This window comes from Podarcis erhardii (genome assembly GCF_964252035.2).
Source record: "Podarcis erhardii genome assembly, chromosome: 15".
Lineage (NCBI taxonomy): Eukaryota > Metazoa > Chordata > Lepidosauria > Squamata > Lacertidae > Podarcis > Podarcis erhardii.
The window spans coordinates 18218393-18234769 of NC_138505.1; the positions used below are offsets into that span (position 1 = coordinate 18218393).

Below are 16377 nucleotides of genomic sequence, written 5' to 3' on the forward strand. Positions count from 1 at the left end.
ATCCAGCAAATATCCGGGTAATTGAAGTCCCCCATTACTACTATCTCCCTTCCTTTTGCATGCTTGGCCATCTGTTCCAGGAAGGCATCATCTATGTCCTCCGTTTGGCTTGGGGATCTATAGTAAACTCCCACAATGAGGTCCCTGTTATTCTTCTCTCCCTTAATTTTGACCCAAATGCTCTCACTTTGGCTTTGAGGTTCTAAATCTTGGATCTCTTCACAGGTATACACATCCCTGACATATAACGCCACTCCTCCTCCTTTCTTGTCTGGTCTGTTTCTCTGAAATAGATTGTAACCCTCCATTATTACATTCCAGTCGTGGGACTTATCCCACCAGGTTTCAGTGATGCCTATTATGTCATATTTAGTTTGCTGTACCAAGAGCTCAAGCTCATCTTGTTTATTTCCCATGCTTTGCGCATTAGTGTACAGACATTGAAGTCCATTAATCATTCCCCCGTGTCTCTTATTTAAGGATTTTTTCCTCCCACCACTAGGTCTGCGTGCTGTTTGCTCCATTTGGTCTATGACATTTGGATGATTATCTTCATCAATTGATAGACTCCTACCTTCAGGAGCACTGTCTTCCTCCCCCACATTAGTCAGTTTAAAGCCCTCCTGATGAGGTTTCTGAGATTTTTGGCAAAAACATTCCTCCCAACCGTTGTGAGGTGCAGCCCATCTCTTGCCAGAAGTCCATCTTCAAGAAACTGCAGTCCGTGATCTAAGAATCCAAACCGTTCCTGTTTACACCATTTGCGAAGCCAGCTGTTCACTTCCACTATTTTTCTCTCTCTCCCTGGGCCACGTCGTTCAACTGGGAGGACAGATGAGATGACAATTTGTGCATTTAATTGCTTCAATTTCCTGCCCAGAGCCTCATAGTCTCTTTTGATCTTCTGGAGGCTATTGCTTGCAGTGTCATTGGTTCCCACATGAACCAAGAGGAAGGGGTATTTGTCAGTGGGTTTTATGATTCCTTGCAGTCGTTCAGTTACATCTTGGATCTTAGCCCCGGGGAGACAGCACACTTCCCGAGACATCTTGTCAGGCCCAAGCTGCGAAGACTCTGCAGATCCCTAAGTGTGCCAATGTCTGTTGGCATCGGTCGCTGTGATGTTCGGGCAGAAGAAAGCTTTTGAAGCTCCCGAACAAATGACCAGGAGGGAGAGCATGTGTCTCTGCCAGGGTCCTAATCAAGTGTAGGACCAGCTCCTGACAATCAGTACATGATTTTGGGCTGGGGTATTTTAACTGCTCTTATATCCCTTTTTTTTTTTTTTTACTTTTACATACAGAGAATATCCCCCAAATGAATAATACACATGAAGTGGAAGAGAGAGATCGCTAAGAATGACTTAGAGTTGAAATGTGAACTGATAAATCCATTTCCCCACATCCAGTGCTTTTTTTTAAATGGAGGCACTCAAGAGTATGCAGTACTGGCACCTCCCCCAGTATTAAAAGTTTGGCATTTACTGTAACAACTTCATGGTGAGTGCCAGCACCATTTTTTCCTTTAAAAAAAGCACTCCCCACATCCACTTTCGGTTATGCATAACACCCATATGATGAAGTGCACTCTTGAGGAGTTAAGCTATTGCTTTGTGGAGAAAGATGACTGAGTAAAACTTTGGATCAGGGTTTTACCTTTAACCAGGATTGGCACAATTGGGGGGGGGGGATTCCCTCACATAAGGGGAAGACTGCCATAAGAAGACAAAGAAAGTCATTCATTTCTATAAACACTTTAAGAACTATATTACAATCTGCAAACATTTCTGTGTGTTCATAAATTCAAGTGGCCAACAACAAACAATGCCCATTATTCCATGGAATCCATCTTGAACATGAAACCATGTCACTGACACACCGTTGTCCTCTAGCTGCTTCTTGTACAACAGCCCATCGTCTCAGAGACCATCATATTCACAGGTTAGAATGAAAGTCTCCGGGAGCTGGCGGCATATGTCATCCTCTGCTAGAAGGGGGGCAAACATTGCCTCAGTACCTCTTTTAACTTGTTCATAAAGGTCTTTTGAAAATGGAGCAGGAGCTATAGGAACCCAATCGGTCATGTCTGAGTTGGACTAACATTGGATACAGCTCAATGGATGTGGAACACATTCTCTGATTCTCTCTCTCAATGTGAATTACAATAATAGTTGCAGCATAACTCCAGGCAGACGTTGTTGCATGATATCTGCTTGAGTTTGAATATTTAGCAATGAGGAGCATGTGTGCAATAAGCTAAACCAAGCCCTTTGGATTTCCATAAACAATTACATTTGACAGAATGGGATCTACTGAAGAGGTTGGGACATGGATTAGATATTGTTATGTTGTCAAGTGCCAATCTATGTCCCAACAGTCATTGCTGGCACTAATTGACCTTTCCAGACCATTTCCAAATTCAACTCCATGCATAATATGTTGCAGTAATTCAAATGAAAGGTTGCAAGTGTTGATTTGTCCTCAAGATAATGCTGCAGGCCACCACCTAATGCCATGACGCCATAGGGTGGAGGTGATGAGGGCAAGGAAGGAAAGCCAACATTGCTGTTGGGGGAAAGGGCGCAGAAGAGCAGCTCCCTTGTGACAGGCCTTGCTTGAATCAGAGAGGATTGTTTTACTAGCGCTCTTCAATTTCAGTGTTTGGGGGAAGGAGAACTTTTGGCCTCTCGGTGTTCTTTGGGTCTCAACCTTGGGTCCCTAGATGTTCTTGAACTACAACTCCCATCATCCTTGAGCACTGGCCATGCTGGGTAGTCATGATCTCCTTCTCGTACGTCTCCTGGATGGTGCCAACTCTTTCCCATATGAAGAGGGCATCCCCCTTTTGTCTTTACTATGAGGGAGTGAGTCCTTTACCTCTTTGTAAATGCTGGCTTTACCCATGAGAAGAAGAAAAAACTCAGTTGACACAGAAAGAAGCATTCCTTATTCACGTGTAGCATAAGTGGGTGAATGAGAAGTCCTTGGCTCAAAACACTGGGCCCTGTCAGAGAAGAAGCCATTGGGGTCTGACCTGTCCCCTCCTGGGCGGCCATCTTGTCCTGAGGTGGCAGAAGCAGCACCTTAGGCCCAATAAACATGCCAGTTCACTGCCATCATAGGCAGGGGATCTCCTTGTGATGCCTTGGCACAGGGGTCAGCAAACTTTTTCAGCAGGGGGCAGGTCCCCTGTCCCTCAGACCTTGTGAGGGGCCGGACTATATTATGAAGGGGGGGGAAATGAATGAATTCCTATGCCTCACAAATCATCCTGCATTTTAAATAAAAGCACACATTCTACTCATGTAAAAACATGCTGATTCCCGGACCGTCTGTGGGCTGGATTTAGAAAGCGATTGGGCCAGATCTGGCCCCCAGGCCTTAGTTTGCCTACCCATGCCTTGGCAGCTCTGACTAGGTCCTTCAGCACCTGTGAATAGTCTGCTAAAGTTACACAGGTTTCAATAACAAGCAGATGCTGCAACAAAAACAAATCCCAGTTTGAGTAGGCAGGAACTGATATTGTACAATTATAGGTTTCCTTGTTGTGACCTGCCCGATAATCTTATGAAGGGCAGCTAAGAAATCTAATAAATGTTTTGCTGAGAGCTGCTCCTTCTGAGTTTATTTTATTGTTGAGCTTTTTTTCAAAAACAAAAACTTGCCTAGGATACAAGACAAAGCAGCACATTTCAGAAAGCCCCGCCCCCCGGACATCATTTCTGCCTTTGAAATCCCAGTAATGTCTGGGGAAATTCAGACGTATGGCAGCCCTCATAAATTGCCACACATGGAGCATGACACGTCCCCACCAGAGGTACTAACCCTCCCCTAACACCACATACACCCAATCTTTAGTACTTTATACATATTTCAAATGAATAAATAAATGACAAATGTTATTGTCCTACCAAGGGCCAAAGGGAGGGGGAAATCCTCTGGGAACCCCACCCCCACTCCGTGTTTGAGGTTTCTGCTTTTTCAATTGGTTTTATTTATTTTTTTGCAAGAAAAATAAGATAGGTAGCTCTGTTGTTGATTAGATTATACTATGACTTGGAATTCCATCAAATTTGCAGAATTATTTCATCTTGACTGCAGAGCTACTGTGGGTGTTTCTGGCACCCAGTTGCCATGGAAAGAATATGGCATGTTTGCCTGTAGAGATGGAATGCAAAATGGGAAGAGGTCCCAGATTCATCCTCCAAAATGCTGTAGACAGTTTCTCGCGCCTCCAGTTACAGGTCTCCTCACTATGCCCTACGTCACATAATGAAACTCCTTGGGTGAAGCATTTCCAGTGTTTTTGCAACTATACCTCTTTTTGGCAACATATGCTGTAAATTAATTGTTTGACAAATTTGCCCCTTCGGATCTTTTCCCAGATGGATTCTGTGAAAAGATGGAGCCAAACACCACTTGCCAGACAAAACGAAGCTTCTTTATTTCACAAACAGCGCTGTATGGGCACCTCTCCTCAGCATATGCTGCAAAGTAGGAGAGAGCCCCGATTGACATGACGGCCACATCTTTATACATTTTGCTAAGCACGCCTCAGCTCTTAGCTTACCCACCCCTTTACTTCTATTGGTTAATTGTTTTTGCACCTATAGCCTATTAGATGCAATAGTTAAGCATATTAGCAATTAGCCCGCCTTTGTTGATATCCCCCCTCACCATCATTTTGCATTTTCCTGGGTTGGCATGACACCAAATTGGCCTTGCACCTGCCTGGGAAGTGGCCATATCTGGGGCAGTGGAAGTTTATGGCCTCACTGGGCTTTCATACCAATACTGGGTCTGCATGTCTGGGTGTGTGTGTGTGCATGCCATTTGGGTATTTGACTCAGGGGAAATAAAGCTTTGTTTTGACATTGCTGGACATGGATGTTCTATATTTTAAGCCGTTAAATAAAAATCACTGCTGTGTCTTGTAAGATTACACACCAAGTGGTTCACTGCTGTATCTGACAGTACCCTGAGTGTATACCACCGAGGTGCCCTCCAGGCTAACCGCCTCCTTTGATGTAACTAAGGGCGGATCTACACACACAGTTTTTAATGTAAAGGAAGGATTAAGAAATGGTTTTGATAATTATAGATGGACACACAACTTTTTACATTCATAATGTGTTACTACTTTATTTTTTAATCACATAATTTTTAATTGTTTTATGCTGATATGTTTGTGAAATACTGCTCACATGTCCCTATGTAATGTTTTACTTTTCTTTTTTTTCTGCTTCCAAACTCTGTTCCCCACCCACAATGATGTTCAAGGGGGAGTAACAAAGGACACAGAGGGAGGGAGGGAGGAGAGAGAATTAAAATGTGACACCAGGGGGTGGAACACAGCAACCAGCAACCATCATCAGAGAAAGAAACAGCATTTTGGAAAATGGTGTGGCCAAGTACAGTGGTACCTCTGGCTACAAACTTACGGTAATTTGTTCTGGAGGTCCGTTCTTAACCTGAAACTGTTCTTAACCTGAAGCACCAGTATAGCTAATGGGGCCTCCCGCTGCCGCCGCACGATTTCTGTTCTCATCCTGACGTAAAGTTCTTAACCCGAGGTATTGCTTCCGGGTTAGCAGAGTCTGTAACCCAAAGTGTTTGTAACCCGAGGTGTTTGTAACTTGAGGGACCACTGTATTACTAACATTTGATGAAAAAAACCAAGGTAAAAAACCAAGGTATGACCCACAATATTTTATAATGACATATCAAATATCATTTGATATTTATTCAAGTGAATGAGGGAGAAATGAGGATATGATTCTTCCTCTTTTGTGGGAGGATATTTTTTCCTCATTGTAACAATCCTGAAGTAAAAAGAAAAACTCTGATCCAAAGTTTTACTCAGTCTAATTTATTAAAATCATTCATTTCTATAAACCTTTTAAGAACTGTATTACACTCTGCAAACATTTCTGTGTGCTCGGATATTCAAGGATCCGCCCCCAACCAGCCAAGGCCATTATTCCGTGGAATCCATCCTGAACATGATACCATGTCACTGGCACACCATTGTCCTCTAACCGCTTCTTGTACAACAGCCCATCGTCCCGGAGAACATCATATTCACAGGTTAGAATGAAAGTCTCTGGGAGCTGGCAGATTATGTCATCCTCTGCTAAAAGGGGGGCAAACATTGTCTCACCAGCTCTTTTAACTTGTTCATAAAGTTCTTCTGAAAATGGAGCAGGTTCTACAGGAACATAGCCCCTAGCTTTAAATTCTTCTGGAATGTTATCAGCATTGATCCATTTTCGGTATTTCTCTCTCAAATCAGGAGGGACATGGGCGCCTTTCAGAACTCCATCTACATTCATTGTCTTCCCAGTGACATATTTCAAACCAAGTACGACACCTCTTTTCCGGAACAAGGGAGGAATTGAATGGTTTTGCTGATAGGATGGCAAATTGAAGTCCATTCCTTGGAGGAATGGGTAAATGAGGACCTGAGCTCGCACTCTTGGGAGGTCCTCTCTGGTCACCAGTTCTTGACAAATGGCTGTAGCATATGTGCCTCCACTACTCTCCCCAGCAAAGGCAATGCGGCTGGGGTCCACTCCGTATTCCTCTGCATTCTTCAGAAAGTGTATTGCAGCAGTACAGCAGTCCTGTACTGCGGTTGGAAATGGATACTCAGGACCTAAACGAAATCTAAAGAGAAAGCAAGATATCTTCAATAGTCAGCAACACAAACAAGGAATATTTTCCTGCATGACATATTGCAAGGGTTGGGAATCTTTCTCACCCTGAGGGCCACTTTCCATTCTATGTAACCTTCCAGGGGGCAACATGCCAACTGTGGATGGGACAAGAGGCAAAAATGGAAAGCAAATGTGAACTTTCCCATTTAAGAAGTGGGCTGGTTCCCTATCCTCCACCCATTCCCGATCCTCCACCCAAGCAAGCAAGGCAGGCAGATGCCACTCAAGAATGGTGCAAAAGAGGGGCAATGGTGTGTGGCGGGGGGTTGGGGTGAGTTCACTGGGAGAAATGGAGAGGCCTGGAGTGCAGCATCCAGCCAATGTGCTTGAGGTTCTGAACCCAGATAAAATGCTAGTTGAGCATCCCGTTCTCAGTGGCCACTGGTCAATCATTGGAGAAACTCACAATCAGGACATGAGTACAGTGGTACTTTCCCCTCCCGCAGTTTCCAGCAACTGTTCTTCAGAAGGACACTGCCTCCAACTGCAGAGGCAGACTATCGCCATCATGGCTAGTAGCCACTCGTAGCCTTATACTGTGTGCATTTGTTTAACCCTCTTTTAAAGCCATACTTTCTTTTATCTGAATTTTCCAGCATTCAGCTTCATTGAATGTCCACATGTTCTAGAGTTAAGAGAGAGGGATAAAAACTTTCCCCTGGCCGCTTTCTCCGTGCCATTAAAATGCTTTTCTATTTCGGATGCTTCCTTGATTTCATTTTCCATCTCAGGATCTCCCTGAGCGTTTTGATCAGGAGTGTGGCGTTTGCCTCCTAGGTGGATCATAAGGAAAGGGTTAAATGTGTGTGAAGTGATTGGCCAGTGGGAACCCGAGGGGAGGAGTAAAAGTTAGAGTCGGAGGTGTGTGGAAGTCAGTTGGTTGTTGAGAGTTGCGAGTTGGTGGAGACCAAATGGCCGAAATATTGGGAGATATTAGAACAAGAAGGAGATAAATTGAAACTGCAGAGCTTTGAGAAATTAAAAGATAAAGTGCGAGATTGGCTTCATTACTATCAAATAAGAGAGGCCTATAATTTGGACAAGAAATTGGGCTTCCAGGTGGAAAAATCGAAATTGGAAACAGAATTGTTAGAACCTAAAACTAAGATTCTTTCAAGAATGTATAACTTGCTGTTAAAGTGGAATACACAGGATGAAACAGTTAAATCAGCTATGATTAAATGGGCACAGGACATCGGTCATAACATTATGTTTGCTGACTGGGAAAAGTTGTGGACCACCGGTATGAAGTTTACGGCATGCAATGCCTTAAGAGAGAATATTATGAAAATGATTTATAGGTGGTACATGACCCCAGTCAAGCTTGCTAAAATTTATCACCTGCCTGATAATAAATGTTGGAAATGTAAAGAAACTGAGGGTACATTCTTTCACCTCTGGTGGACGTGCCCAAGGATTAAGGCTTTCTGGGAGATGATATATAATGAAATGAAAAAGGTATTTAAATATACCTTCCTTAAGAAACCAGAGGCCTTTCTCCTGGGCATAGTCGGCCAATTGGTGTTAAAGAAAGATAGAACGTTTTTTATGTACGCAACAACAGCAGCAAGAATACTTATCGCAAAGTATTGGAAGACACAAGATTTGCCCACCTTGGAAGAATGGCAGATGCAAGTAATAGACTACATGGAGATGGCAGAAATGACAGGCAGAATCCGAGATCTGGGAGAAGAAGCGGTGGAAGAGGACTGGAAGAAGTTTAAAGACTATCTGCAGAAACACTGCAAAATTTATGAATGCTAAAATGTTGCTGGAGATTAAAACAATATGGCATTAGTGCTATAGGTTCAAAACTATGTAAAATTGTAACAGAAAAAGGGCGAAAGATTGAAATAATATTATGTCAAAAGTAAATAATATGTTAAAGGCGTTTAAACATAAGGAGGAAAGATTGGAGACATAATAGAATGACTTTAATAATTAGAAATGAGTTATGAAAGAGGGTAAGGATTTGCTGTATTTGATTGGGTAAAGAGGAACACAAAAAAGGGAGGCGTGAGGAAGTCAAGAAAGAAAGTTCTGAAAGTATGAATTTAAAGGTTGGAGTTTTTATTTTTATTTTTATTTTTCTTTTTGATGGATGGAATTTACCTTTTTCTACCTTTTGGTTTTTTTTATCTGTTTTACATGTATTTTTGATTGTCTTTGTTTTTCTTTATTTCTGTGGTTGTTATGTGCTTCTTTTTTCTGTAAAACCTAATAAATATATTATATTAAAAAAAAGAGAGTTGGGAGTTGGAGAAGGAAGAGGGAGGATAAGTCTGTGGGTTGGTCGAGTTGTGTTGTGAGAGAGTGAGAGGAACTGTTAGGTGGAGTCAGATAGTGGGATAATCAGTTTGAAGTTGTTAGTTGTTCATGCCTATAAAATAAACTCGACTATTTGTTAATGTTAACAACCGTCTAGACTCCGTGTGTACCCGAGAGAAACGGGTTGGTGGCAGCAAAGAGGCAATCACAGTGGTGGCAGAGGGATCAATAGACCGTCAAACATCCGGGGACCCTGTGTGATCGCCACAAGGAGGATGGGAACACAACCCCAGTACAAAATCCCTCTTGGGACCCAGTATGACCACCCACAATGATTATGTGGAGAAGTCTGCCTCTTCTGGGATTTCTTGCTTCCTGGACTCAATGCCCTTTTTTCACATGCAGGGTGACACCATCTCCAGAAAGTCCCACCTTGCCTTCCTGAGATAACTGTGTGTCACTGGTTCTCTCCGTTCCACAAGGCTTCTCTTTCTGCCCACTGTATCCCTTGTGGCCTCTAAAACCAACAAGTCGAGTTCGCCCATCTTGACCAGGAGGCTTCAGATCATGCACCAACGGTGAATTAAGGCAGCAAGGGCAGAGATATGGTGGCCATTACTGTGGGGAAGGCTTGTGTTGTTAAGGGCTCTGAAGTTCTGGCAAATGACACTTCTCCCAATTTACCACTGCTGTCTTGGGAAGGTAAGTGTGTCTGATGTGCTGGTTTCTGCAAATGAAGTTTAATGTTTGTTGTGTGCTGCCTTGGAAGGAGTTGTGTCCTGAAAGGCAGGCTATAGAGAATTGTGATAGATAAAATTGTGATGGATTTAGAAGCAATACCATCCTCTCATGGAGGATAAGGTTTTCCAAGGGTACTGCAACACTACAGAGCTGCCGGAACACACCAAAAAGGTGCCAGAACACAACAAAGAAGTGAGTTCTGGTGAGTTCCGGCTGAAAACACCCCCCCCCGCTAGTCACAAGGGGGGGGGGTGCCCCCTCCACTATCACAGGCAGTAATGCTTCTGAATACCAGTTGATGTAAATTGCAACTGGGGGTGGTGGTCTAGTGCTCGGGTCCTGTTTGTGGGCTTCTCATTGACCACCTGGCTAGCCATCATGACAATCGCATGTTGAGCCCTTTGGGCCTGCTCCAGAAAAGATGCTAAAAGCCAGAGGGATTGGGGCCCAAGGTATGAAAATCTAAATGCAAAGGTATTATAACTGTTGGTTTCTATTTCCCTCACTGAGCAGCAACTGCAGTCACAAGACATTGTTTTGCATTCCACAGTTCAAGTTACTGTTAGATTCCCACGGGAAATGGGAGACTGGATGTGACGTACACTGGTTTCCTGTTTTTCAGTGTTCTCTCGGTTTCTTTGTTAGAGAGACAGTTGCTTCTCTGCTCTCACAGAGGCAAGATGCATGTTTGTATTCTCTCAGCATAGAGTGGAAATAAAGTTAAGAATGTGGCACATACTGCTTATCCTTCTGCTGTGTGGACTACTCTGCTTGGGCTCAAGATAAGACGAGCCTGTATCAGCTTCAGATGGGCCGAAGCTGGTCAAAATCTCACAATAACGGTTGGCAAAATCACTATGTTAAAACTTTATCAGGCTTTCTCTGAGCTCAGGTGTTAGGAAGAGTTAGAAGCTGAGGAGAATTACTCTTTTTTTCTGCTACAACAAGAGTGAAGATACTTATTCAGGACACATAACCACTGAGTCAGTTTGGTGGGCGATGGCACGGCAGATACTTTCAGTGGTTCCTGGAAAAAAGAACAGAACACACACAGAGACACTATCAGAGATTATTTGATAGGCTCCATTACAAAACCTCTTAGCCATGGGTAGGCAAACTAAGGCCCAGGGGCTGGATCTGGCCCAATCACTTTCTAAATCCGGCCCGCAGATGGTTTGAGAATCAGCATGTTTTTACATGAGTAGAATGTGTGCTTTTATTTAAAATGCATCTCTGGGTTATTTGTGGGGCACAGGAATTCATTCATATTTCCCCCCCAAAATATAGTCTGGCCCCCCACAAGGTCTGAGGGACAGTGGACCGGTCCCCTGCTGAAAAGGTTTGCTGACCCATGCTCTTAGCAATTGACATTGAATTCACTATGAGTTGGATCCAGTGTTAGTCCTACTAAAAGTAAACTTGGTGAAATTAACAGCTATGATTAATTCTGGTCTGCTATTTTTTTATTAGAAAACAACAAGCACCTTTAATGGGTTTCCTCTGAGAAAAACTAAGTTGGACTGAACCATTGATAAATGGGGCATTGCCAGCTGAAAACCATTATGTGGATTTTGATCAGTAGCTCAGATCAAGCAGTGTCAATGGGTAAAAATTAGAACAGAACCAAACAGACCTCAACCCACATTCCTGAGCTTCTTTCTGCATTATTTCTGACCTTCTCTGGAAGACTTTTCATAGAAGTCCCTTGGCGCATGAAGCAAAAACGCCTTCTATGAAAATTTAAAGGTTTTTCATTGGCCACGGTGCTAGGATTACCACAGAACTGGTCACCCATACAACGGGAAGCCTCAGCCTCATTTTTAATTTTTATTTTTTACAATCCCATCCTGCCAAGTTCATTGAACTTACACTACCTACTGTTCAGAAACTGCAGCTGATGCAGAATTCAGCAGCCAGCTTGCTCACGGCGGCAAGACAGTTTGAGCATATAATGAAAATGCCTGCCCAACACCTAAGGGCTGTGGTCCCTTCGGCCCCCCAATAAAAATATTTTAGGGGAGCCAGTCCCCCCAAAATTGATGGGTATTGCCATTCCAATAGTGTGTGTGTATTGATCATGTGATCAATATGCAGGGCAGGGCTTATTTGACCCCCCCCCCCGCAATATTTTATTCAAATGATACGAGGGCAGCACAAACCACCTCCACCCCTCCATAGCAAACATTTCAGGAACTTTACATTATAGTAGCACCCCAAATTCTCCTCAAAGAACATAGTGAACCATTTCAAAAACAATTCACAGAACTTACGGATGCTTCCAAATAGTCCACAACCTCCATGAAAAAAGATGATTCCTCTTCTTTTCCCAGCAGGTGATGTTTTAGGCCAGTACACCCTCCCTGGCACTCCATCAAAATCCAGATCCTTTATGATCAGCTTTGGGTCCCTCATTACTGGAATGAACATGCACGCAGCCCTGAGTAAGGCAAATCTATGGCAGATGCCCAGTTTTTCCAGAATTCCTGCCTGATTGAACCAAAAAAATTACCATTGATAATTAGCATCAAATCTTTCTCATATATATAGAGGGGGGAGGGGAGGGGAGTATTTGATCCCCCTGCTAAATTTGCTCATTTGCCCTCTGATGAAGAAATGACCAGTCCATAATCTCTGACTTTTGTCGCCTAGGTTTCTGGGGGCTTTCCTGTTGTTATTCTGTCTCTCACAGCTACAATAAACCTACCATTAAAATTATGGACTGGTCATTTCTTCGTCAGAGGGCAAACGGGAAAATTTAGCAGGGGATCAAATACTTTCCCCCCTCACTGTGTGTGTGTGTGCGCGCGTGCGTGTGTATGAAACATATGTCTATTACCTGTGGAATGGAATGCCCACATGTGGGGTGACTACCCTGCATAGACTGCATACTGTTTTTTGTTGCATCAATTAAGTGTTTTAAATTTGTTGTTAGCCGCCCTGAGCCCGGTTTTCTGAACAGGGAAGGGCGGGGTTTAAATAAAAATTATTATTATTATTATTATTATTATTATTATTATTATTATTATTATTATCTTTTCCTTCCTCTTTGGATGGAGAGTGATTCTTCCTGAGCAGCACAGAAGTGAAGCCCCTGACCATTCCACTTCCTTGTATGCTTCTTCTTGATGGACACCATGAGAAACCACACTAAGTGGGTGGTGTTCGGTGCTAGTCCTCCTCAGAATAAATCCACCTAAGTGGATATGAATAGCGCTTGCTGGATTAGGGCAATGTCCTATCTAGTCCAGCATCTCACAGTGGCCAACCAGGTGCCCCAATGGGAAACCCGCAAGCAGAAGCTGAACACAAGAGCCCTCTCCCTTTCTATGTTTTCCAGGTTCAGAGCCTAGCCATGGAGGCTAATAGCCACCCAAAACCTTCTCTTCCATGAATTTATCTAATCCTTTTTGGAAGCTATTCAGTTTGGCAGCCATCACTGCCTCCTGTGTGAGAGAGCTCCATAGTTTGAATATGTCAGGTGTGAAGAAGTACTTCCTTCTATCTGTCCTGAATCTTCCAACATTCAACTCCAGTGGATTCTCCACAACTTCTAATGCCAAGAGAGAAGGAGGGGGGGGGGGACTTTTCTCTATCCAATTTCTCCCTGTCTTGCATAATATTATCATGTCACCTCTTAATTGCCTATCTGAAGAATATTCGAGAAATATTACAAACATTGCAGCCCTTTTTATAGGGGTGTAACTTCATCAGTGGTTGGCGCTGTGGTTTAAACCACTGTGCCGCTTGGACTTGTTAATCGGAAGGTCGGCGGTTCGAGGCCCTGCGACGGGGTGAGCTCCTGTTGTTTGGTCCCAGCTCCTGCCTACCTAGCAGTTCTCAAAAGCATGTCAAAGTGCAAGTAGATAAATAGGTACCGCTCTGGCAGGGAGGTAAATGGCATTTCTGTGCACTGCCCTGGCTTTGCCAGAAGCGGCTTAGTCATGCTGGCCACATGACCCAGAAAAACTGTCTGTGGACAAATGCTGGCTCCCTCGGCCTGTAAAGTGAGATGACCGCCACAGCCCCAGAGTCGTTTGCAACTTAACTGTCCTGACAGTTAACTGACTTAACTGTTAGGGATCCCTTTACCTTTACCTAACTTCATCCCTGTGATATATGTAAAAAAACCTTACCAGTATAAGTCCATATCCTAGAGAGAAATCGAAAAGTAGTAACTTTCCACGACAGCTGATTTCTCGAGGCAGCTGCATCCTGATAAGGCGATAATAAGCTCCCCATGCAAACAGCAAGAAATGAATGAAAATGGTCATGTATAATATCAGTGTCCACAGACTTCCACCAAATGCCATTTCTCTCAGAGGCACAGAGTTCAGGACGTCGCCTTAGCTAATGCCGCTGGCTTTTACAGGACAACATTTGATGTTACGTGCAAGAGAACATTGTCAGCCAACCCACTTAAATCCTAACTGAGAATAGTTAAGAACTGAATATCACTGGGTGTGGGTGTATGTTAATTGGTGTGAATTTGCCCAACCCCTCCTCCTGAGGGAGCTGCTTTGCTTCAAGGCAATACCTACCTGCTGTCATCCTGCATTCACAGCAGTCCAGCATCTTGTTTAAAAGATCAGAGTACAGTATTGTGCCGCAGTGACTTATATAAACGAAATAAAAAAATTTCCTTCCAGTAGCACCTTAAAGACCAACTAAGTTAGTTCTTGGTATGAGCTTTCGTGTGCATGCACACTTCTTCAGATACACTGAAACAGAAGTCACCAGACCCTTCTATATAGTGAGAAGGTGGGGAGGGGTATTACTCAGAAGGGTGGTGGGAATGGGTGATTGGCAGATAGCTGTACACCCTTCTGCTCTTGCAGGATTCCCACGAGAAAGAACATTTTTTCTATCTCCGCCAGTAATTTTCCCTCTGCAGCCATTGTAATGTCACTAATTCCCCCTAGGGGGCTTTCAGTTATTTAGTAGTCCTTTTCCAATAATCTGTTACTTTGTTATTATCACTACTTTGTTTCCAATCACCTCAGCTCAAATGTATCACCTTTAATTCAGAGAGTTGTTAAATAACAAAATTCTTTACTTTGTCCGCCCGTTTGACAGCTCCTTTGACAGCTGTCAAACTCCTTTCACTTTTTCCTCCGGCACACAAACAGGGCACTCCCGGGTTTTTTGGGGGGGGGATTACACACAGAGTTCCAAAGTTCCTCCCTTTCTCTCCAGCACGAAAACTTCTATCAAATTTGTGAAACTTTTAAATAATCAAAACAGTATTCATTCCGCCTTAATTCTCCGTTCCTTGCTTTAAATCGTCTATAAGTAGAGGGGGTGCGGACTTCCCTTTATCACATCCCCCGATCGTGCCGAATTCAAAAGGTAAAAATTTTTTAAAGTCCAAATTCCACTACTCACGGGTCCTTTGTTATCTAATCCGAATTTTGGGAAGAAAGTCAGCGCTCTCCGGCCATGGCTCGCGGCTTCGCTCCACTGAAGTAGCGGTCTACTCTCAGCACCACGCCACTCTCCGTACCCTCTCCGTAGCCTTTAAAAAGGCTCTTCGTGGGTCGGGGAGGGCGCTTAAGGTGCCCACCGAGTCACCAAGTCCGCAGGCTTCCGCGCCTGCGGTTTCTGAGGGTCCCCGTGTCGCCGGCACGGCAAGACCCGTCTTCAGCGGAGCCGATTCCCTCCGGAGCTCGGAGGGAATCCGCCATTAGCCGTTCGCGCTAACCCGGAAGTCCCCCCCCTCTTCCTTTCTTTTCTCCTCCTTTCCTTTTCCGTTTCCTATTTTTCTCTCTTTTTATTTTATTTAGGTTAATGTTGGATAAAAAAGATATTTGGTCTTAAGTTTTGTATCTCTTTTTATAAACTCTAATAAAATTTATTCTTAAAAAAGGGAGCTCTCTGCTGTCTGTGATAGAACCACTGACCAAGGGCTCAGACTGCTTGTTTCCCCTTCATCTCTCAACCACCTCCTGGTTAACATCTTGAGCATCTATGCTCCCACTATGTGCTCTGACATATGGACCAAGGACCAGTTCTGTGAGGTGCTAGACCACGCTATCAGGATGTTCCCAGCCTGCAAACACCTATTCCTGCTGGGAAATTTCAGTGCTGGAGTTTGGGGTGATCATCACACATGGGGCACTTGCATAGGTGACTTTGGTATAGGTAGCATGAATGAGAATGGACAAAAGCTGCTTGAGGTGTGCTTGCATCACAGCCCCTGCATCACAAACACCCCCCTGGACAGGACAAAATCCCAACAAAAATGTTGAAAATATGCCTCAACTCCTCTCTCATGACGCACCTCCATGGCCTTCTCTTGCAGTGTTGGGAAACAGGATCTGTGCCACAAGACAAGCACAATTCCAGCACTGTGACCCTCTACAACAGTGATGGCCAAACTTGGCCCTCCAGCTGTTTTGGGACTACAGTTCCCATCATCCCTGACCACTGGTCCTGTTACCTAGGGATTATGAGAGTTGTAGTCCCAAAACAGCTGGAGGGTCAAGTTTGGCCATCACTGCTCTACAAGATCAAAGGACCGTGTTGAGGAGGGCTGCACGGAGGAAGAATGGTGGGAGCCACCCCCTCCCCCTGATCCTGAATCTTTCCAGGAGCAGGAGGACAGTATAGATTTGGAACAGTGGTTTGCAGAGGGACATAGTTCAGTAAGCAGAAGC

The 16377-nt window shown here is 43.9% G+C and overlaps 1 protein-coding gene across 3 annotated transcripts in view; it reads right to left on the bottom strand.

Moving 5' to 3' along the window:
* Nucleotides 1–5852: 5852 nt before the first annotated feature.
* LOC309330390 (arylacetamide deacetylase-like 4) overlaps nucleotides 5853–16377 on the bottom strand; it is an 85064-nt gene continuing 74539 nt past the window's right edge. The window contains exons 1-4 of one of the 3 annotated variants that reach the window (XM_081841991.1): nucleotides 13858–14286; nucleotides 11995–12211; nucleotides 10686–10751; nucleotides 5853–6663 (exon numbers count right to left, since the gene is read on the bottom strand). In XM_081841991.1, coding sequence (XP_081698117.1) covers nucleotides 5888–6663; nucleotides 10686–10751; nucleotides 11995–12211; nucleotides 13858–14034 — 1236 coding nt within the window. In that variant the 5' untranslated portion in view covers nucleotides 14035–14286 and the 3' untranslated portion in view covers nucleotides 5853–5887. Of the gene's footprint in view, nucleotides 6666–10685; nucleotides 10752–11994; nucleotides 12212–13857; nucleotides 14287–16377 lie in introns of those variants that run through there. The other 2 variants (XM_081841992.1, XM_081841990.1) reach the window with 2 other exon arrangements.